A 16,673-nucleotide genomic window follows, 5' to 3' on the forward strand; every position below is an offset into this window, starting at 1 on the left:
GAGGTATGTTTTCGTTTTGGAGAACAGTTCTAAAAAGAGAGGAACTTCCTTTCTCCATTAAACACGTAGCCTCTACTACACTAAATGTTATTCGACACTGCATTTCATTACTAACTTTATTTCAACTATTTAAACCACTAAAGCTTACTAAGTGACTAAGGGGGAAGAATTCATGATGAGCTGATCATTCTAACAACATTAATCAGCAAGAGAGAAAAAGAGAGCTTCAGGAGAAAAAAAATAAAAAAAATTTAGAGATGAAAGGGACCTTAGATACCTAAGTATCTATATCAATCACCTGCTTCATTGTAGAGATGAGAAAACAGAGCCAAAGAGAGTTCAAGTGATTTACCAAAGTCCCAAACAAGTAACTGGCAGAGATAGGTGCAGCTGCAGAACTTCTTTCTGTCTCTAATTCCCCGTTCCTACATATATGCTACCTAATTTGTCTCAGCATTATTTCTTTCAGTAGAGAACCTCTAATTTTTCTTCATCCATCCATTTTTTTTGCAGAAAATAGTACTCCCTTTACTGTGCCAATTATTAACTGTGAAATTATATTATGAAATACTTAGTAATAACAGCTAGCATTTATATAGTATTTTAAGATTTGCAAAATATTTTACATTATCTTGTTTGATATTCACAACAACTCTGGAAGATCAATGCTGTCACTTCTCCAATTTCACAGATAGGAAAACTAAGGCTGAAAGAGGCCAACTTATCTTAACTGGGTCACAAAATTTTAAGTATATGAAGCAGCATTCACTCTGCCTGTTTAGATATCTCCTCCAAATCCCTTAGTATTTACTGGTAAAGAAAGGAATTAAAGAAGCAAGTATTTCTTATGTGCCAGGCACCTTGCTGAGCACTTTACAAATATTATCTCATTTTTTCTCCCATATAGGTGTTATTTTCTTCAACATCATCATCACACTTATTTCTATTTTATAGATGGGCGGCTGAGACAAAAAGAGGTTAAGTGACTTGCCCAGGGTCATGCATCTAATAAGCATCTGAGGTCACATGTGAACTCAGTACTTTCTGACTCTAAGTCTGATGTGCCTCCTGGCTGTTTTTAACTAAGAAACACTGATTCAAAACTAAGTAAGTAAATTGTAGATGCCAGACAGTTAGATTGTCAGCAGAATGAAGGATGGTGCTGCTCTCAGAAGTGGTAGAACCCACCTCCTCACCTCAGGCTCAATGGGGTGTCTTCAGGAAGTCATTCATTACCTTCAGTCTCCGCTTCCACCTACCTGCTCCCTACCCACCCCGAGTTCTTGTGGGAATCAAAGAAGAATAAGACATTACCTATTTTATAAACTTTCTAACATCATGTAAACATTAGCCATTATTACTCCATTCCTTGTTCTTTGATACCTCACTGGGGTGCCAATTAACAGCCTGGGCCAGTAGAGCACATGCTCCTATGGTCCCATCAAGCTGGCCAGGTTCCAATAGGGACTTGGTGATGATTCTTCCTTATCTGTCATCCAAGGACCAGCATACCTAAGCAAGGCTGGTCCTTAAATGATTTGATGAGGCCTGGAGCCCCTTAGAGATCTTCACGTGCTAGGTCATCCTCTCCAGCACTAACCACCTTCTCTCACACTGCTTCCACATTGTTCCTGGAGAGGAAAATGGAATATTCCTTGCTCCTCATTGTCATTGCCAAATTCTCCATTTCTTTTACTAAGTAGTAATCTTTCCTCCTTTGAAGTATATTTAAAAAACTTAAGGTAGATACAGGATAATGACATCTGGGTTACTTGTGCTCTTTTTTTCTCAGGAAATTCAACACCTGGATCACCATCTTCTGCTCTTCTTCAACTTATATTTGTGGACTTTTATCTATGTAGATGCTCTCACAACTTTTTTTTCTCTCCAGCTCCTTAAGGCTCATGATTGATTTCTTTGTTCCATCTCAGTGATACAAAAAGACATTGTCCACAAGTGTTCTGCTCTCTTAATTAAAAAATTTCCTCTCTCTGACAATAATCTATCATTCCACTTCTCCCTATGCTTCACTTCTTCTGAATTACAATTTTTCAATCTCAATATGTTCTCAGGCCAATACTCCTGCTCTGACTTTACTTTCCTCTCTTCCCCAAGTAATCTCAATAGCTATTACAATCCTACATTTACTAGCTCTTGCCAAAGCTCAACGTTAGATTGTTCCAATTATCTATCTTCCTGAATTCCACTAGCTGAATTTGAAGAAAATCTCATAACCAAGATGACTGGGCACATTACAAATTCATTGGCCTCACAAGGTAGCAAAATGGTCTTCTTCCCTCACTAATTGCCATCTTGGAGTTATTCCAAAGCTTCTAATTCTTCAGACCTAACACAAGTCCCACTCACAAGCTCTTTCCAACTGATAATTTTTCTCTTAATTGAAAAAATTAAGGTAATTCAAATAACATTGTTTTCTCATTCTCTTCATCTTAGAATCCTTTTATATCATTTCCCATTCTCTCCTGATTTCCCCCCACACCCCAACAAAGAGAGGGCCCTTTTCCTTGCCAATGGCCAGTCTCTACCTGTGAGAATGATCTCATTCCCTCCTGTCTTTTACAGCAGTTTATATACTCAACTCCGTTATTGTTTATTCAAATTACTGAATCTTTAATCTCTTGCTATCAACTGCTCTCTTTCTCTTAACTTTCCAACATGCTCAAGTATATTTCATCCTTTACATACCCTTGCTAGATCCTAACGTCCCCTGATATCATCCTATATCTTTTCTCTTTGGTCAAATTCCTGAAAAAGCTGACTAAACTTCTTTTTACTCTTCACTCCTTTGTAAAATGGCTTTTGACTCATCATTCAATTGAAACTGTTCTCTCTATAATTATCAAAGCTCTCATTTTAAAAAAAGTTTGATATCTTTTTTATTGGTATCTTTTGCTTTTTACACCAGATATTCTCTTATATAGATCCCTCTAACCCTTCCCAGAAAACCAATAATATTCTTACAGAAAAAAAGGGATAACAAAAAATGAACAAAACTGTATTGATGAATATAGGAAAATGCACTTGATATATATATAAAAATGCTAATACATCCAAAAAAGTGGAAAACTTATACAAAGATTTTTCTTATTCAATTTCAAGTAATCAAAATTATCTTTCAACTTTCACAGCATCTAGTATATCTAACTTCTACTCTCCACTCACAGTTACTCCTTTTGTTCAGGCCCTCATCACCTCTTGCCTAGATAATTGCTTCAGTCTCCCAATTAATATCTCAGTCACATCAGCCCATCCTATACACTGGTGTCAGTTATTTTCCTAAATCAAAGACTTGACCAAGTCAGTTACCTATTCATTCCACTCCAAAAGGCTGTTAAGCTTTTAAAGCCCTTCACAACCACAGCCAATGTCTTTTTTTTTTTTTTTGGATTTTGCAAGGCAAATGGGATTAAGTGGCTTGCCCAAGGTCACACAGCTAGGTAATTAATTATTAAATGTCTGAGGCCAGATTTGAACTCAGGTACTCCTGACTCCTGGGCCGGTGCTCTGTCCACTGCGCCACCTAGCTGCCCGGAGCCAAAGTCTTTTTAATCTTACTCCACAAGAGTCTCTCCTCCACTCCCCACTATCAGACCCAATTACACTGGCCTCCTTTTTGTTGCCCACACAACATACTCCAGCTCCCATCTTTAGACATTTCTCCTGATCATCTCTCACATTCCAGAAGTAGGGTCCTTCCTTACTTCTGCCACAAACACCATCTTCTACATGAAGTTTTCCCTGATCCTTCCATCCTCCCAAACTATCATATATTTAACTTCTTTGAATATATTTCTATTTTATCTACTGTATCTTATCTAAATTTTTATAGTATTTGACATCCCTATTAAACTATAAGCTCCTTGGAAGTAGGGATTCCTTCATTATTTGAATGTTTATCTCAAGTGCCTGGCACAGTGTAAGGGTTTAATACTTTTTAGTTGACTGCTTAACAATTAAGTATTTATTTTACTGAAATAGAGCTGTACTTGCCATGATTCATTCCTTCATACAAAATGAGTAAGCATGCTTAAGGAAATTTAATATGCTACAAGTGAAAAACATGGATCATTCTTGTTTTGATTGTATGCTACCTTCTAGTAGTAGTTAACAGGACTGAACTTAATTAGTAATGACTCCAGATCTTGAGAGAGAAATCTTTGGTACACAAATTAGTTATTTATTAGTATTTGAATATAGACCGGTATCCTCAGATTTACCGCCCCCCTCCATGAGATCTTCTTAAAAGGAAACATATAGGTATATACAATAAAAATACAATTACATATAAGCTTAAATAACTTACAACTGCATGAAGACTTTTGGAACACTGTATTTGGAACTGAGCTTTGAGAAAATCACTTTGGCAGCTCTGTTGAGAATGGATTAGAATGAGCTTTGAGGCAAGGAGATCAATTAGAAGACTACTGCATTAGTGCAGGAAAGAGGTGATGAGAGCCTGAACTAGAGAGAGGAAAGAAGAAATGCAGAGAAGAGATGCAAGGGAGATAGAAAAGGCAAGAACTGAGTGAATGGAAGGATAGTAGTACCACTCTCAATAATAGGAAAATTCAGATGAAAAGTGGATTTTAGGGAAAAATGATAAGCTCTGCTTCAATACATTGAGTTTGAAATGTTAATGGGATAATCCAATTCTAAAGGTCCAACAGGCACCTTCCTTTTTTTGATCTCAAAGCACACATTTCCCTTCTTCCCTTATAATATTATTCTAATTTTTATTTTCTGTGCACTTCTATTATCTCACTCTGAGGACTGGAACTGTTTTATATCTTCTCCAGCACCCATTACAATGCTTTGCAAATAGTAGATATGTGATGAAAATTAATGTATGAATAGTACATAGTTGCCAGTGCTCTTTTCTCTAAATTCTGTGGTGCACTGACTCTGAAGCATAGTTTGAACACCTTTGTGCTATGGCTGACCAAAATCTTCTATTTTTAGCCCAGATCTAGGAATGTCCATATTTCAAATTTCTGATAATGCGTTTATTTAAAGCTGTCTTACTTCAAACTTTGATATTCCAAATTTATATTCATCTCTTATTTCTGTCAACAGAAAGACTTGAAATCTTAGAATTATCTTTGATTCTTTTCTTTCCATTACCTATACTTGTCACCAGGTTCTGTCAATTCTTCTTTGAAATCTTTCAAATTGTTCCTTTCTTTATGCTCATTAAAACCACCCTACTAAAGGCCTTTATCACACAATTGTTGCATTTTGTTCTTAATAAGTCTCTCTGCTCCAATACAACCTACATGCCACCTCCAGACTAATCTTTCCCAAATCCCATTTTGTCAAGACACCGCCCTGCTTAAATATTCCAGTGCTTAAAGAATAAAATCCAAACCTCTGAAACATTTGAGACTTTTCATGATGTAGCATCATCCAGTCTACTGAATTTTATCCCCCTCCTACTCTTCATATAAATCTTGCTTTCTGGTCAGACTAATTAACTTTCTGTCCCCTTAATATACAATGTTCATTCCCAACTCCAGGCCTTTGCTCAAGTTATTTCTCACTCTTCAAAACTTCTTCTTCCCACCTTAATCCTTTTGACTCTAAAAGGTCTAAACTCAAAATCAACTAATTTCCTTTACTAGGTCTTCTCTTACTTCCCACCAAGATCTCTCTATGTTACTATTCTTTCTGACATATTTAATCATAATCTGCCTGGTACTGCTACCTAACTAACTACTTGAAAAGGTGTATTTATTTGTTTATAGAAGCACACATACATATATAAGCCACTGAGATATAAACCGAAGAAAAATTACTGGTAGAAATACACACATATTTTTTCTTTATGTCTTAGCTTTCCAGGTAGCAGGCTTCCAGAGAACACTGACTATGATTTAGTTTTTAAATTTCCTCCAAACTTAAGGGAGTTCTATGCTGTAAGGAAATATAGAGGACCCTACTGAATCCTGGGCTCCTAGGAGGCACAGATAATAAAGAGAACTTCACTACTTGTCTTTAATTCGATTCATTTCAACAAATTACCAAAAGTAGCTGGATGACTCTACCTTCACTTAGATCCTTAAGATTTGTCTTTATTGAGTCATTTCAGTCACATCCGACCCTCCATGACCACATTTGGGGTTCTTGGCAAAAACATTGTAATGGTTTGCCATTTCCTTCTCTGGGTTATTTTACAGATGAAGAACTGAGGTAAACATAGCAAAGTGACTTGCCCAGGGTCACACAGCTAATAAGTATCTGAGACCAAATTTCAACTCAGGTCCTCCTGATTCCAGGGTCAAAACTCTATCCACAGTAACATTCACTGCGGGAATCCTTAATATAATCCCTCAGTTTTCATCACCACTCTTTGAGGCTTCAGTTCCTAGACACTTAACCTGTAGCTAGGGTTAACTTAACATTACATACAAAGGGTATAAGTAAACTGTTCAAATGAATTAAATAGGGTTAAATTTCCTAACTGATTTAATCTCATACTGAACTAAAACTAAGGATATACTTAGCCCATAAAGTTACAGATCACCATCTTTGATTAGAAGAAAAACATCACACATTTCTAATTTCTTCCCTTCCTATTATTTACTATCCCTCTGCTAGATGCTCCCTCCAAATCTTGGCTCCAAAGTTTTATGTAATTAATACTGCAATAATCACTCCACTGGAGCAGCAAGATGGTGCAGTGGATAGAGCACTGGCCTTGGAGTCAAGAGGATGGGAGTTTGAATCCAACCTCAGACACTTGCTATTTACAAGCTGTTGTGACCTTGGGCTTAACCCAAATTGCCTTGCATCCAGGGCCATCTCTAGTAGTTTTTAATTCATATATCTGATCACTGGACCCAGATGACTTTGGAGGAGAAAGTGAGGCTGGTGACTTAGCATAGCTCCACCTCACTCAAATTCAATTCACGTGCTTGTCATGGCATCACCTCCCTGATGTCATGATCTTCTTTGATATCAAAGGACAAATATCATCATTACCATCATTATCAATAACTCTACTATATAACTCCTAACATCATAAACAGCATCAGATAAATACATATATAAGACATTGATTAATACTCAGGATGTCTATCCACAAACTTGATTACTTACAAAAATGTATGCATATATAAATGAGCATACACACACACACAAATACATACAGAAAAGCATATATAAATAATAAACATAAATAAAATAAGCATCTTAATAAATACTGAATTGGTGTTTCTCAATATGCCTTACCTAAAAGTCAAATGTGCACATAAAAGTGCTAATATGGTCTTAGCACTCAGAAAAATAATAACTTTATTGATTTTCACAAAACATGTGATTTATTTGTTAAAATATTATTATATTATGATTACGTTAACCATTCTTTGAACATATAATTGTTAGTTAACAGCTGAGCTAGATTTTGGCAAAATATTTTCCATTAAGTTATCACTTACCTGGATCAAAATTATCACCAAATATTCTTTTGGCAGGAATCTTCATTGTCATTGTTGGAAATTGTTTCTTTAGCTAAAATTTTAAAAATAAAATTACATGCACTAACAATTTTGCAAATCAAACATTAATTCACAAAAACTAAAAAGTTATCTGATTTTCAAAACTTCACCCTAAGATGTCTTTTCTTATAAAGATGATAGCATATGATCAGTCAGCATACAATATTAATATACATTAATACTAAAGTCCAAATCTGATGCCTCATCCTAACATAGAGGTAACACTAGGTTCTTAAGGGCTATGTTGGCAGACTGAAAATTCCAGCAGATTCTACTTTATTGGAAAGGCTTCTTATTAGAACCCTGGTAATAGACCAGAGCAGCTTTATGAGGTTGATCACGCCAAATGAACTGACAGGTCCCATTTCCAGCAGGCTTGCTGCTTGGTGAAGAATTCTTTGGCCAAGCCAACTCTTAAAATAAACACAAAATGATGCCCCACGTATGCTCACTTTTACAGTAACTGAATGGGAGATAAGAGGATGGAAACAGTGTTAAGAATTACAAAGTTTTTTAGATTTAATATAAATTTTAATGAGCAATAACAACTATTAATTTTAATCCATTAGAAAAGCATGTCATCTGTAAATTTTCTTCGCATACATTTTCATTGATGATTTCTGAGTGCTTGCCTGGCACACAGTAGATATGTAATAAATATTTACTGATTGATTGATCATTATGTCTTTTATCTCGATTGCCTCCTTATCTAGTTTTCACCTATTGGTATGTTAATATAAATTAGTGTGTCAGATTACATATTTTTTACTTTACCAAGACACAGAGCACCTGACCTTGAAGAAAAAAACAAATTTTTTATCTCAATTTGCTCATCTATACAGAGGAAATAATACTGCTTCCACCAGCTTATCTTGAAGGACTATTGTGGAGATAAATATCATGAATGTTAATTGTTTGGCAAACTACAAAGCTCTATGTAAATATGAACTGTTATAAAGTAAAGATATGAGTTCTGCAAGTCAAGGAGAATAAACATTCAACTAGTAAGTAAAATGTGAATTGGCATTTTTACTTTTATCTTTTACTTCATTTCTGAAGTGAACATTATTTTCTGATTGATGGAATTCTCGATCAAGTATGGTCTAATACTGCTATCAACTTACTATATAATTTCTCATTTCTCTCCCTTTATCCCTCATTTTAAAGACTGACATATCCAAAAGGTAAAGGGAGAGAAAGAAATGGAGAAAAGGAAGTAGGGACAAAAAAAAAATGCAAAGGAGAAAACAAAAAATATAAATGAGGAGCAGAGAGAGATGAATGATAAAAATAGCAATGAACTTGCTTCTCAAAAATTAAATTACAGAAAATTAGATTTTTTTAATAGATTTGTTTTTCCTCTTAAAATGAAAAAGAGGAGCCAAAGAAGCTTTTTTTGCCTCAAACACCATAGTCAGTCACTCTATCCAAGAACTCTCACACAAAGGGGATCACATTAACTATCAAAAACCTCAATGGTAGTATTTTTTAAACTTGATACTATATATGAAATCTGCACTGATGAAAGATATCCACACCAAGAATTTCCTGCACCAAAGAATTCATAGGTCCAACATGTATGTGTATCTATGAATGCTCACAGTATGCATAAAAAATATAAATACTTAATTGTGATAGATTTTAAAATTTTAATATCCCTCCCCCTTAAACATAAAAACTACACTATACATCATCTGTATTAAGATAGCTTTAGACTCTTAAAAATAACTAGACATTATAAAGTTGGAATTTTGCTATGGTATAGGAAATGATGAGCTGGTAGATTTAGAAAAATATGGAAAGATTTGGACTTATGAAGAAAAATGCTAAATACCTTCAGAGAAACTGGGAACAAATAGAAATTATTTAGAATGATATTATACATATGCATGTGGATATGGATATGTGTGCAAGATTATAGATATCTGTGTTTATGTATGTTTATGTATGCACATGCACATACATATACTGGTAAAAGTACACTCAATTACAGTCTTCTTGGGGGGGGACAATAAAAAGTGTATACAGAACAAAAAAAACCTCTAAAGAAGCAAAGAAAAGATGAACAGCTTCAAACACCAAAGTATAATATTTTTATTAAAGTTTTCTTAAAATGGAAATGTGTTATTTTATATTGAATCTTCTCTTATATTCTGCTATGTATATGGCAATTTTTTCTTTTATTTAAGTATAAAATGAAAGTTAAAAACTGAATAGGTATATATATGTACATATACAGAACATATCCACATACACACATTCCCCATCTGAAAAAACCTAGAGACATTTATCCCTTTCTAATCTGTTTAACAAATACTAGAAAGACAGATTTTTTTTTAGGTTTTTGCAAGGCAATGGGGTTAAGTGACTTGCCCAAGGCCACACAGCTAGGTAATTATTAAATGTCTGAGGTCAGATTTGAACTCAGGTACTCCTGACTCCAGGGCCCATGCTCCATCCACTGCGCCACCTAGCCACCCTAGAAAGATAGATTTTTAAAAAATATTTAAGAGATTCTATGAATACTTGCAATTCATGATCTCTAGCAAATATGTACAAATATTCTTCAAATTTAACTAAAATGAACTAAAATTATAAAAAACATGCCTATTTGTTTTAGCTTTCCATTTTGTTTCAAGAAAGTGGTTTAAACCACATGTTATATCTCTTTGAAGCATATTAGATTTAATCAAAATTAGTCAAAAGCTTTTTGGAGCGGATACTGACAGACATACAAAATATTAAGCATTAGTATAATCATGATTCAACTTCCAACATTTATTAGAACTTCTAAACAATGACACATGGTTTAAATCCTTGCATTTCTGTACATAGTAAACCATCTATGAAGGAAGTGACATATGACAATCACAGAAAATATTTTGTAAATTTAAATCACTACATGATTGTTTTTATTCCCCAATTTAAACAGTATTATACAGTTTAAGTAACATAAAGAATCATTGTTTATATGTTTTCATTTAAGTCAAACCATTCTACGTTACTTACAGACTTAATTAATTTCTCCTAAGAATTTTGTAGAAGTTAACTTAGATAGACTGCAATTTGGTCCCAGACCAACATGGGCCAAATGCTGTGAGTGGGTGTTGGCACTGAACCTTTGAGCAACTACCTGTCAAGGAGAAGATTATCAGAGAGGGAGTCCTTAGGGGTTGCTCTACCTGCTTTGCCCATGAGATACTTTAGATTTGATAGAAAAGGAACACATCCTCACCTGGAATTACTGAGTGGTAGAAAAACTGCATTCATTAAAAGCAAATATTTTCATTTTTATATGTAATCCAGAGCCTTGCATCAGGAAGAGCCACTCTTCCCATAATGCCATCTAATACATTTTAGATATAGTTACCTTAAAATTTCCATTACAAAAGACAAGGACATAAAAAGTAGAAAAAAAATTGTATTTTCTCTAGAACCAAGCTCAGCTACTCCATAAAAGAATGTTATTTTCCACATAATTAAATGTCAATTATTGGATGATATGATCCTTTTCAGTTTTTCTATGTCTACTCTAAAGGATCAACTCAAAGCAAGGAAATGCTTGCTGGTTCATTTTAATATTTTTAGGAATACCAGCATAATATTCTAGATGTCTACTTTCTTCTCTCTCATTCTAACTCCATGTCTAGGTCATTTCCTTTTTCAGTCATGTGTCTTTATTATCTTTTTATACTACTAATATAAGCCATCATTAGTAAAATGATGCAAAATTATACATGCCAAGTGTCATGCCCTTTGGGCTATTTCTAATTTTGATTCTTCTAAGATCTAAGAGATGCTATGTGGATGTCATATGGAATCTAAAATTGACAGCCACATTAGCATCCCTAGAAAAATACTATTTTTAAAACTGATGATCTAATTCTATAGGTTAGCTACCAGTTACAGCTTAAGTATTAACATACTTTTTCATCCACCTTGGTTTTGCACAGAGGATATTTAGGCTATTTCTTTAGGATTGTTGTAGCATTTCACTTTCTAATATGTAAAGAGTACAATGTAAACATGTAATTTAATAGGAAATCTTTCTTTTGGTTTGACTCTGCAACATCACTAAGACTAGAGAGTAAAGGTCAAAGTAAATACTAAATTTCAATAAATGAAAATTATGCAGTTTTCTCTCCAGCTGGCAAAGAGATTAAGGGCTTGCTGGTCAAAGCAGCTTTTGAATTCTGAGTTCTTTTTTGACTATTTTCTATTAATCAATCAAGCATATTTTACTATGTGCCAGCACTATGATTAGCACTGAGGACATAAAGGCATGAGCAATCCTTGTCCTAACAGATCTAATTATAATGAAGCAGACAGTGTATATAAATAGGTACCTATAAGACACATACAAGATGAAAAGTAACCTTAAAGGGGAAAGTTCTAGAAACTGAAACCCCAGGAGAAACTCCTCTGGAGCAATCAAAGGAAGCCAGAAATTCTAAGAAGGGTTCTTTCTCTAAAGGAGCTAACATTCTAAGAGAGACACCACATATAGGTTTCAGCTGCCAAGTCAGATGATACTTTAACATCTTGAATATTATTTCATGATACAAACTTTTTTATATTCCAAGGCTTCAGTAACTATGGGTCCAATCAATGGGATGCTAAGGAAGCAGAGGTTGCAGCATCAGAAGAAATTTCCAGGTTACATTTACACAAAGGTTGAGTCCCTGGATGACAGCTGCAGGGACTTGACTGGAAGCAGGGCTGGTCTTGTGATAGGTGGGCACTGCTATTTTTGAAGCTTCTGGGCCTTGGGTACTGAAATGTCTCCATCAGGGTCAGAAGGGAGTTGACTGTCAAGAAGACTGAAGTGCTTTTATTTCTTTGGCACATGCTACTGTCTCTTCCTTATAATTCCGTGCTTCAGCTAGGCTATAGGTAGCAAATGGTGGGGAATGTCTGGCCCTTTCACTAAGGAGCATTGTGTGCAAAGTCAGCAACTAGGCCCAAATGGCTGGACTAGATGTGAATAAGGAAGAAAACCAGAAAAGAAGGCAGGAACAAGTCTGTGAAGAGCTTTAAATATCACATAAACAGACTCTAGATTTCATTACCAAAATAACAGAAAACCACTACTTTACTGAGAGGGTTTGGAAGGATGTGACATACTCAGAAGCTATATTTTAGGAAGTTGTGTCAAAAATGGAATAGAATGCAGTAAAACCCGATTCAAGGAAGTCAATTAGAAGGTTATTGTAATAATCCAGGTAAAAAGTGAAAAGGCATATATTCAGGTAGTAACTGGAGAAAAAGGGCCCAAAAGAGATGTGAAAGCCAAATAACAAGACCAAATGTGGTTTCAAGTGTTTGGAAAGCTGAGGAGGATGCCAAAATTGCAATCTAGGTGAACCAAGAGGGTGGTAGCGCCCTTGCTATTAATAGGAGAGTTCTTAAAAGAGGTGGAATAATAATATTTGGAAGGAAAAATAATAAGATCTTTTTTAGACATTAGTTCGAGATGTCTATGGGAAATCCAGTATGAACTGTTCAATAAAAGTTGGTGATATGGGATAGGAGCACAAGAGAGAGACTATAGCAAGGGATTGTAGACACACACACCTGGGAATCACTTAAATATTGAGAACTGAACTCAGATGGCTTAGAGAGAAAAGAAAAGAATACCCAAGAACCTTGTGGGACATTACAATTAGTGGGCAAGACATTAGAAGAATTGTGCTTTTCTAAAGCTTTTACAATCAACAACTTTAAAAAAGTAGAAATGGAACTGCTATAATTGGACTTCATATTCACCTTTTATTCTAATTAGGGATTTATCATGACCTTTCTTTGAACCAATCAATGATCTGACTGCACATATTCATTTAATTCTGCAGGGATGACTAGGTTTATAACCAGATACTTCCTGTCTTTTAAGGTTTGGAGTCCTCAGTTTCTCCCCTCTCCTCCCTTTCTCTTTACCTCTCACCCTTTATGCCCCACAACCTTCATTGTATCCCCCAATTCTCTGTGATTACTGGTATCTTCTAACACGACTTGAAGAATTTATGATATACAAGTATGAGTCAGTCAAGCAGTCCTTCTGGATCCTTTATTTCTTAATAATGAACTGAATTGTCCAGTATTGTTGATGTTCCCCAGTACCCTCTACTTTGTGCTCAGGTAACAAGTTATCAAGTAATTTGTTGTCTTAGTCTGGAGTATTTCATAGAATTTTATAGAATTTCTCTATTTCTTTACCCTCTGAACAAGATTTTAACACATAAATTGTAACTGTCCTCAAGGTATTTTTCTATTTGTTTAGCCTATATGTGTATGGTGAAATGAGCAAGTGATCCATAAAATTATGTTCCTTATTTAGGGAGTCATCTTTCCATTTAGCTCTAAAATCTTTTTTGATTTCATTTATATCAAGATTATTAGTATGGATAACAACACCCTTGATGTTTCCATCAGGATGTTAATTCATTAGTCATTGGTCAAAGATTGCATGCTAAGAGTACCACCTGTTAAACTAATAATGTTTACAGTCTAAAAAATGTGATTCTTGGAAGCTTTTCTTTTTTTAGCTATTCCACTGCCATCATGGAAGAATAATCAATCAATCAATAAACATTTATTAAATAGCTACTATGTTCTGAACACTGAGCTAAGCACTAGAAATTCAAAATGAGAAAACAGTCTCTGCCCTCGATAATATTATATTCTAAAAAGAAAGGGGTTGGAAGCAACTAGATGGGAGGTTAGACCAGTCCTGGAGTCAAGAGGACTTGAGTTCAAATCCAGTTTCAAACACTTAACTCTATTGTCCAACAATCACTCCCCCCCACCCCCCACCAAAGGGGAGGGGATTACATTAGACTAAGAGTATTTGATATTTCTGTCAATTTCAGGGATTTAGTAAAAGGAATCAAATCACCTAATAGCCAGTTTTCTGTTTTTTAAGTCTGTTTATACTTAGCTTGGCTCATGTGAAGACAGCAGCTAATACTTAAAAGCTTTTCCATCTGAAGGTGTCAAGGAAACAATACTAGATGGCACTGATGCTGCGCTTTTGAAATTTACAAAATGTTTTACAAACATTATTATCTCATTTGTTCCTTATAACTATCCTAGGAGGTAGGTAATAAACATATCCTCATTCTCCCTCTTTTACAGATGAGCAGAGAGGTTAGGTCGAACTAGAGACACGACAATTGTTGTCTTTGTGAGAGAAATTATGGTGCTAATTTAGTCACTTATTCCAGCTCTCAACTTAAAAAAAGTATTATTGCTTTATTTATAGTTCCAATTAGTAAATTAAAAAAACATTTATAACTATTAATCTCTGGGTTATGATTAATATTGAATGAATATGAGAACAGGCTTCCAGAATTTAAATAGCAAAAATTCTCAGTTACTAAAGGGGAATGGGGGAGACAGGGAACCTCAGAGTACTTCTGAGAGTCAGTTACCCATTTCGATTGTGTCATATTCTTTATATCTAGGGAAAATGAGAAATCTTTAAATGCTAAGTCAAGTGGACTCACAGAAGAAAACCTGGGCTCACAAAGAATGGCTGGGCTCATAAGATTAAGTTTTAAAAACTAATAAATTTATTGGATTTACTGAGGAACATACTAACAATTACCAGGGAAATAGAATGGTGTCCTTTTAAAACTTTTGAGGTATATTTTAAGTATACTTTAAGATTCTCAGATGTACTTCAAATGATCTTATGACTAAGTTAGGATAATTCATGTTTATTTGTTTTTAAATTACCAAGAGGCTATTTTTTATGGAGCACCTGCCTTTTTGTTCATCAGAACAATGCGCACTAAACATAAATTAAGCTGAAATGAATATTTCTTTGTGTTGGATTTTTCCTAGGTTTTTTTTTAATTAGTTGAATTTCAGACAGAATGTTACTCACTGTGTTATAAAGCTTATCAAATTCAGCATATCTCCTGAAGACAAACCATTCATTCCTTCCAACTGAAACTAATACTTTATAAACCTGTAAAAATAAAGGGAAAATCAATTTAACTGCAAACAAAAAGTGCCAAATATATCTTATTTATCAGGATGCAAAAACATATCTAATAAACTACCTTAATTTTTTTTTATCACGCACAAATTCAAATGAAATCATTACATAAAAATAGAAAAGTTTCACTGTTTTAAAATGCAAGGTCATAAGTTTGTAGAAACTACTAAGTTTTAAATACAATAACACTATGCACTTAAAAAATTAAGGTACTTTTATCTCAAGAAAAAAAAACATTTTTAAAAAATCTGTAATTTGGGGCGGCTAGGTGGTATAGTGGATAAAGCACCGGCCTTGGAGTCAGGAGTACCTGAGTTCAAATGCAGTCTCAGATACTTAATAATTACCTAGCTGTGTGGCCTTGGGCAAGCCACTTAACCCCATTTGCCTTGCAAAAACCTAAAAAAAAAAATCTGTAATTTGGGGTAGGAAGGTGGTGCAGTGAATACCAGTCCTAGACTAAGAATGACCCAAGTTCAAATATGACCTCAAATACTACTTAGTTGTGTGGTACTGGACAAGTCACTTTAACCCCATTATGGCCTTGCAAAAATAAAAAAAATTTTTTGTCATTGTGGCCAGATTAAAATTATCTTCTAAACAAAAGATTTTAAATCTTTTTAAAAAAGAATCAATACTCCCTTCTTCAAAGTTTTGGTTGAGACTAGTTGTCAGGTTTGGGAGGGGAAGAACAACTGGTTCTAAAATTATGCTTTGTTCCTAAAGAAGGAGAGGGGAGATCAGCACCACTCCTTTAGTGAGTATTCAGTGAATTATCAGAGAGGGAGATTTGGGGGTATTGTGGACTACATTCTTTTCCCACATGAGAATCCCAGAAAACCAAGGAAGGTAGAGAACTGACTTGGACATCTACTAGCTAAGTCTTCACTATCAATGGAAAGTTCTATACAATTTCAGGAAAAAAATGTCTTATCTGATGAATTTTCCAGTTTACTTCAAAAATAAGCTCAAAGGGGGTGGCTAAGTGGCACAGTGGATAGAGCACCCGCCCTGGAGTCAGGAGCACCTGAGTTCAAATCTGACCTCAGACACTTAATAATAACCTAGTTATGTGGCCTTGGGCAAGCCACTTAACTCCATTACCTTGCAAAAACCTAAAAAAAAAAAAATAATAAGCTCAAAGGCTTATTTCTCCTAAA

The 16,673-nt window shown here is 34.7% G+C and overlaps 1 protein-coding gene across 3 annotated transcripts in view; it reads right to left on the reverse strand.

The window, feature by feature from the left end:
* SGK3 (serum/glucocorticoid regulated kinase family member 3) overlaps positions 1–16,673 on the reverse strand; it is a 155,290-nt gene that overhangs the window by 65,490 nt on the left and 73,127 nt on the right. For 2 of the 3 annotated variants that reach the window (XM_074206869.1, XM_074206867.1), the window contains exons 3-4: positions 15,400–15,483; positions 7,455–7,527 (exon numbers count right to left, since the gene is read on the reverse strand). In XM_074206869.1, coding sequence (XP_074062970.1) covers positions 7,455–7,527; positions 15,400–15,483 — 157 coding nt within the window. Of the gene's footprint in view, positions 1–7,454; positions 7,528–15,399; positions 15,484–16,673 lie in introns of those variants that run through there. The other variant, XM_074206870.1, reaches the window with a different exon arrangement.

Source organism: Macrotis lagotis, chromosome X (assembly GCF_037893015.1).
Source record: "Macrotis lagotis isolate mMagLag1 chromosome X, bilby.v1.9.chrom.fasta, whole genome shotgun sequence".
Lineage (NCBI taxonomy): Eukaryota > Metazoa > Chordata > Mammalia > Peramelemorphia > Peramelidae > Macrotis > Macrotis lagotis.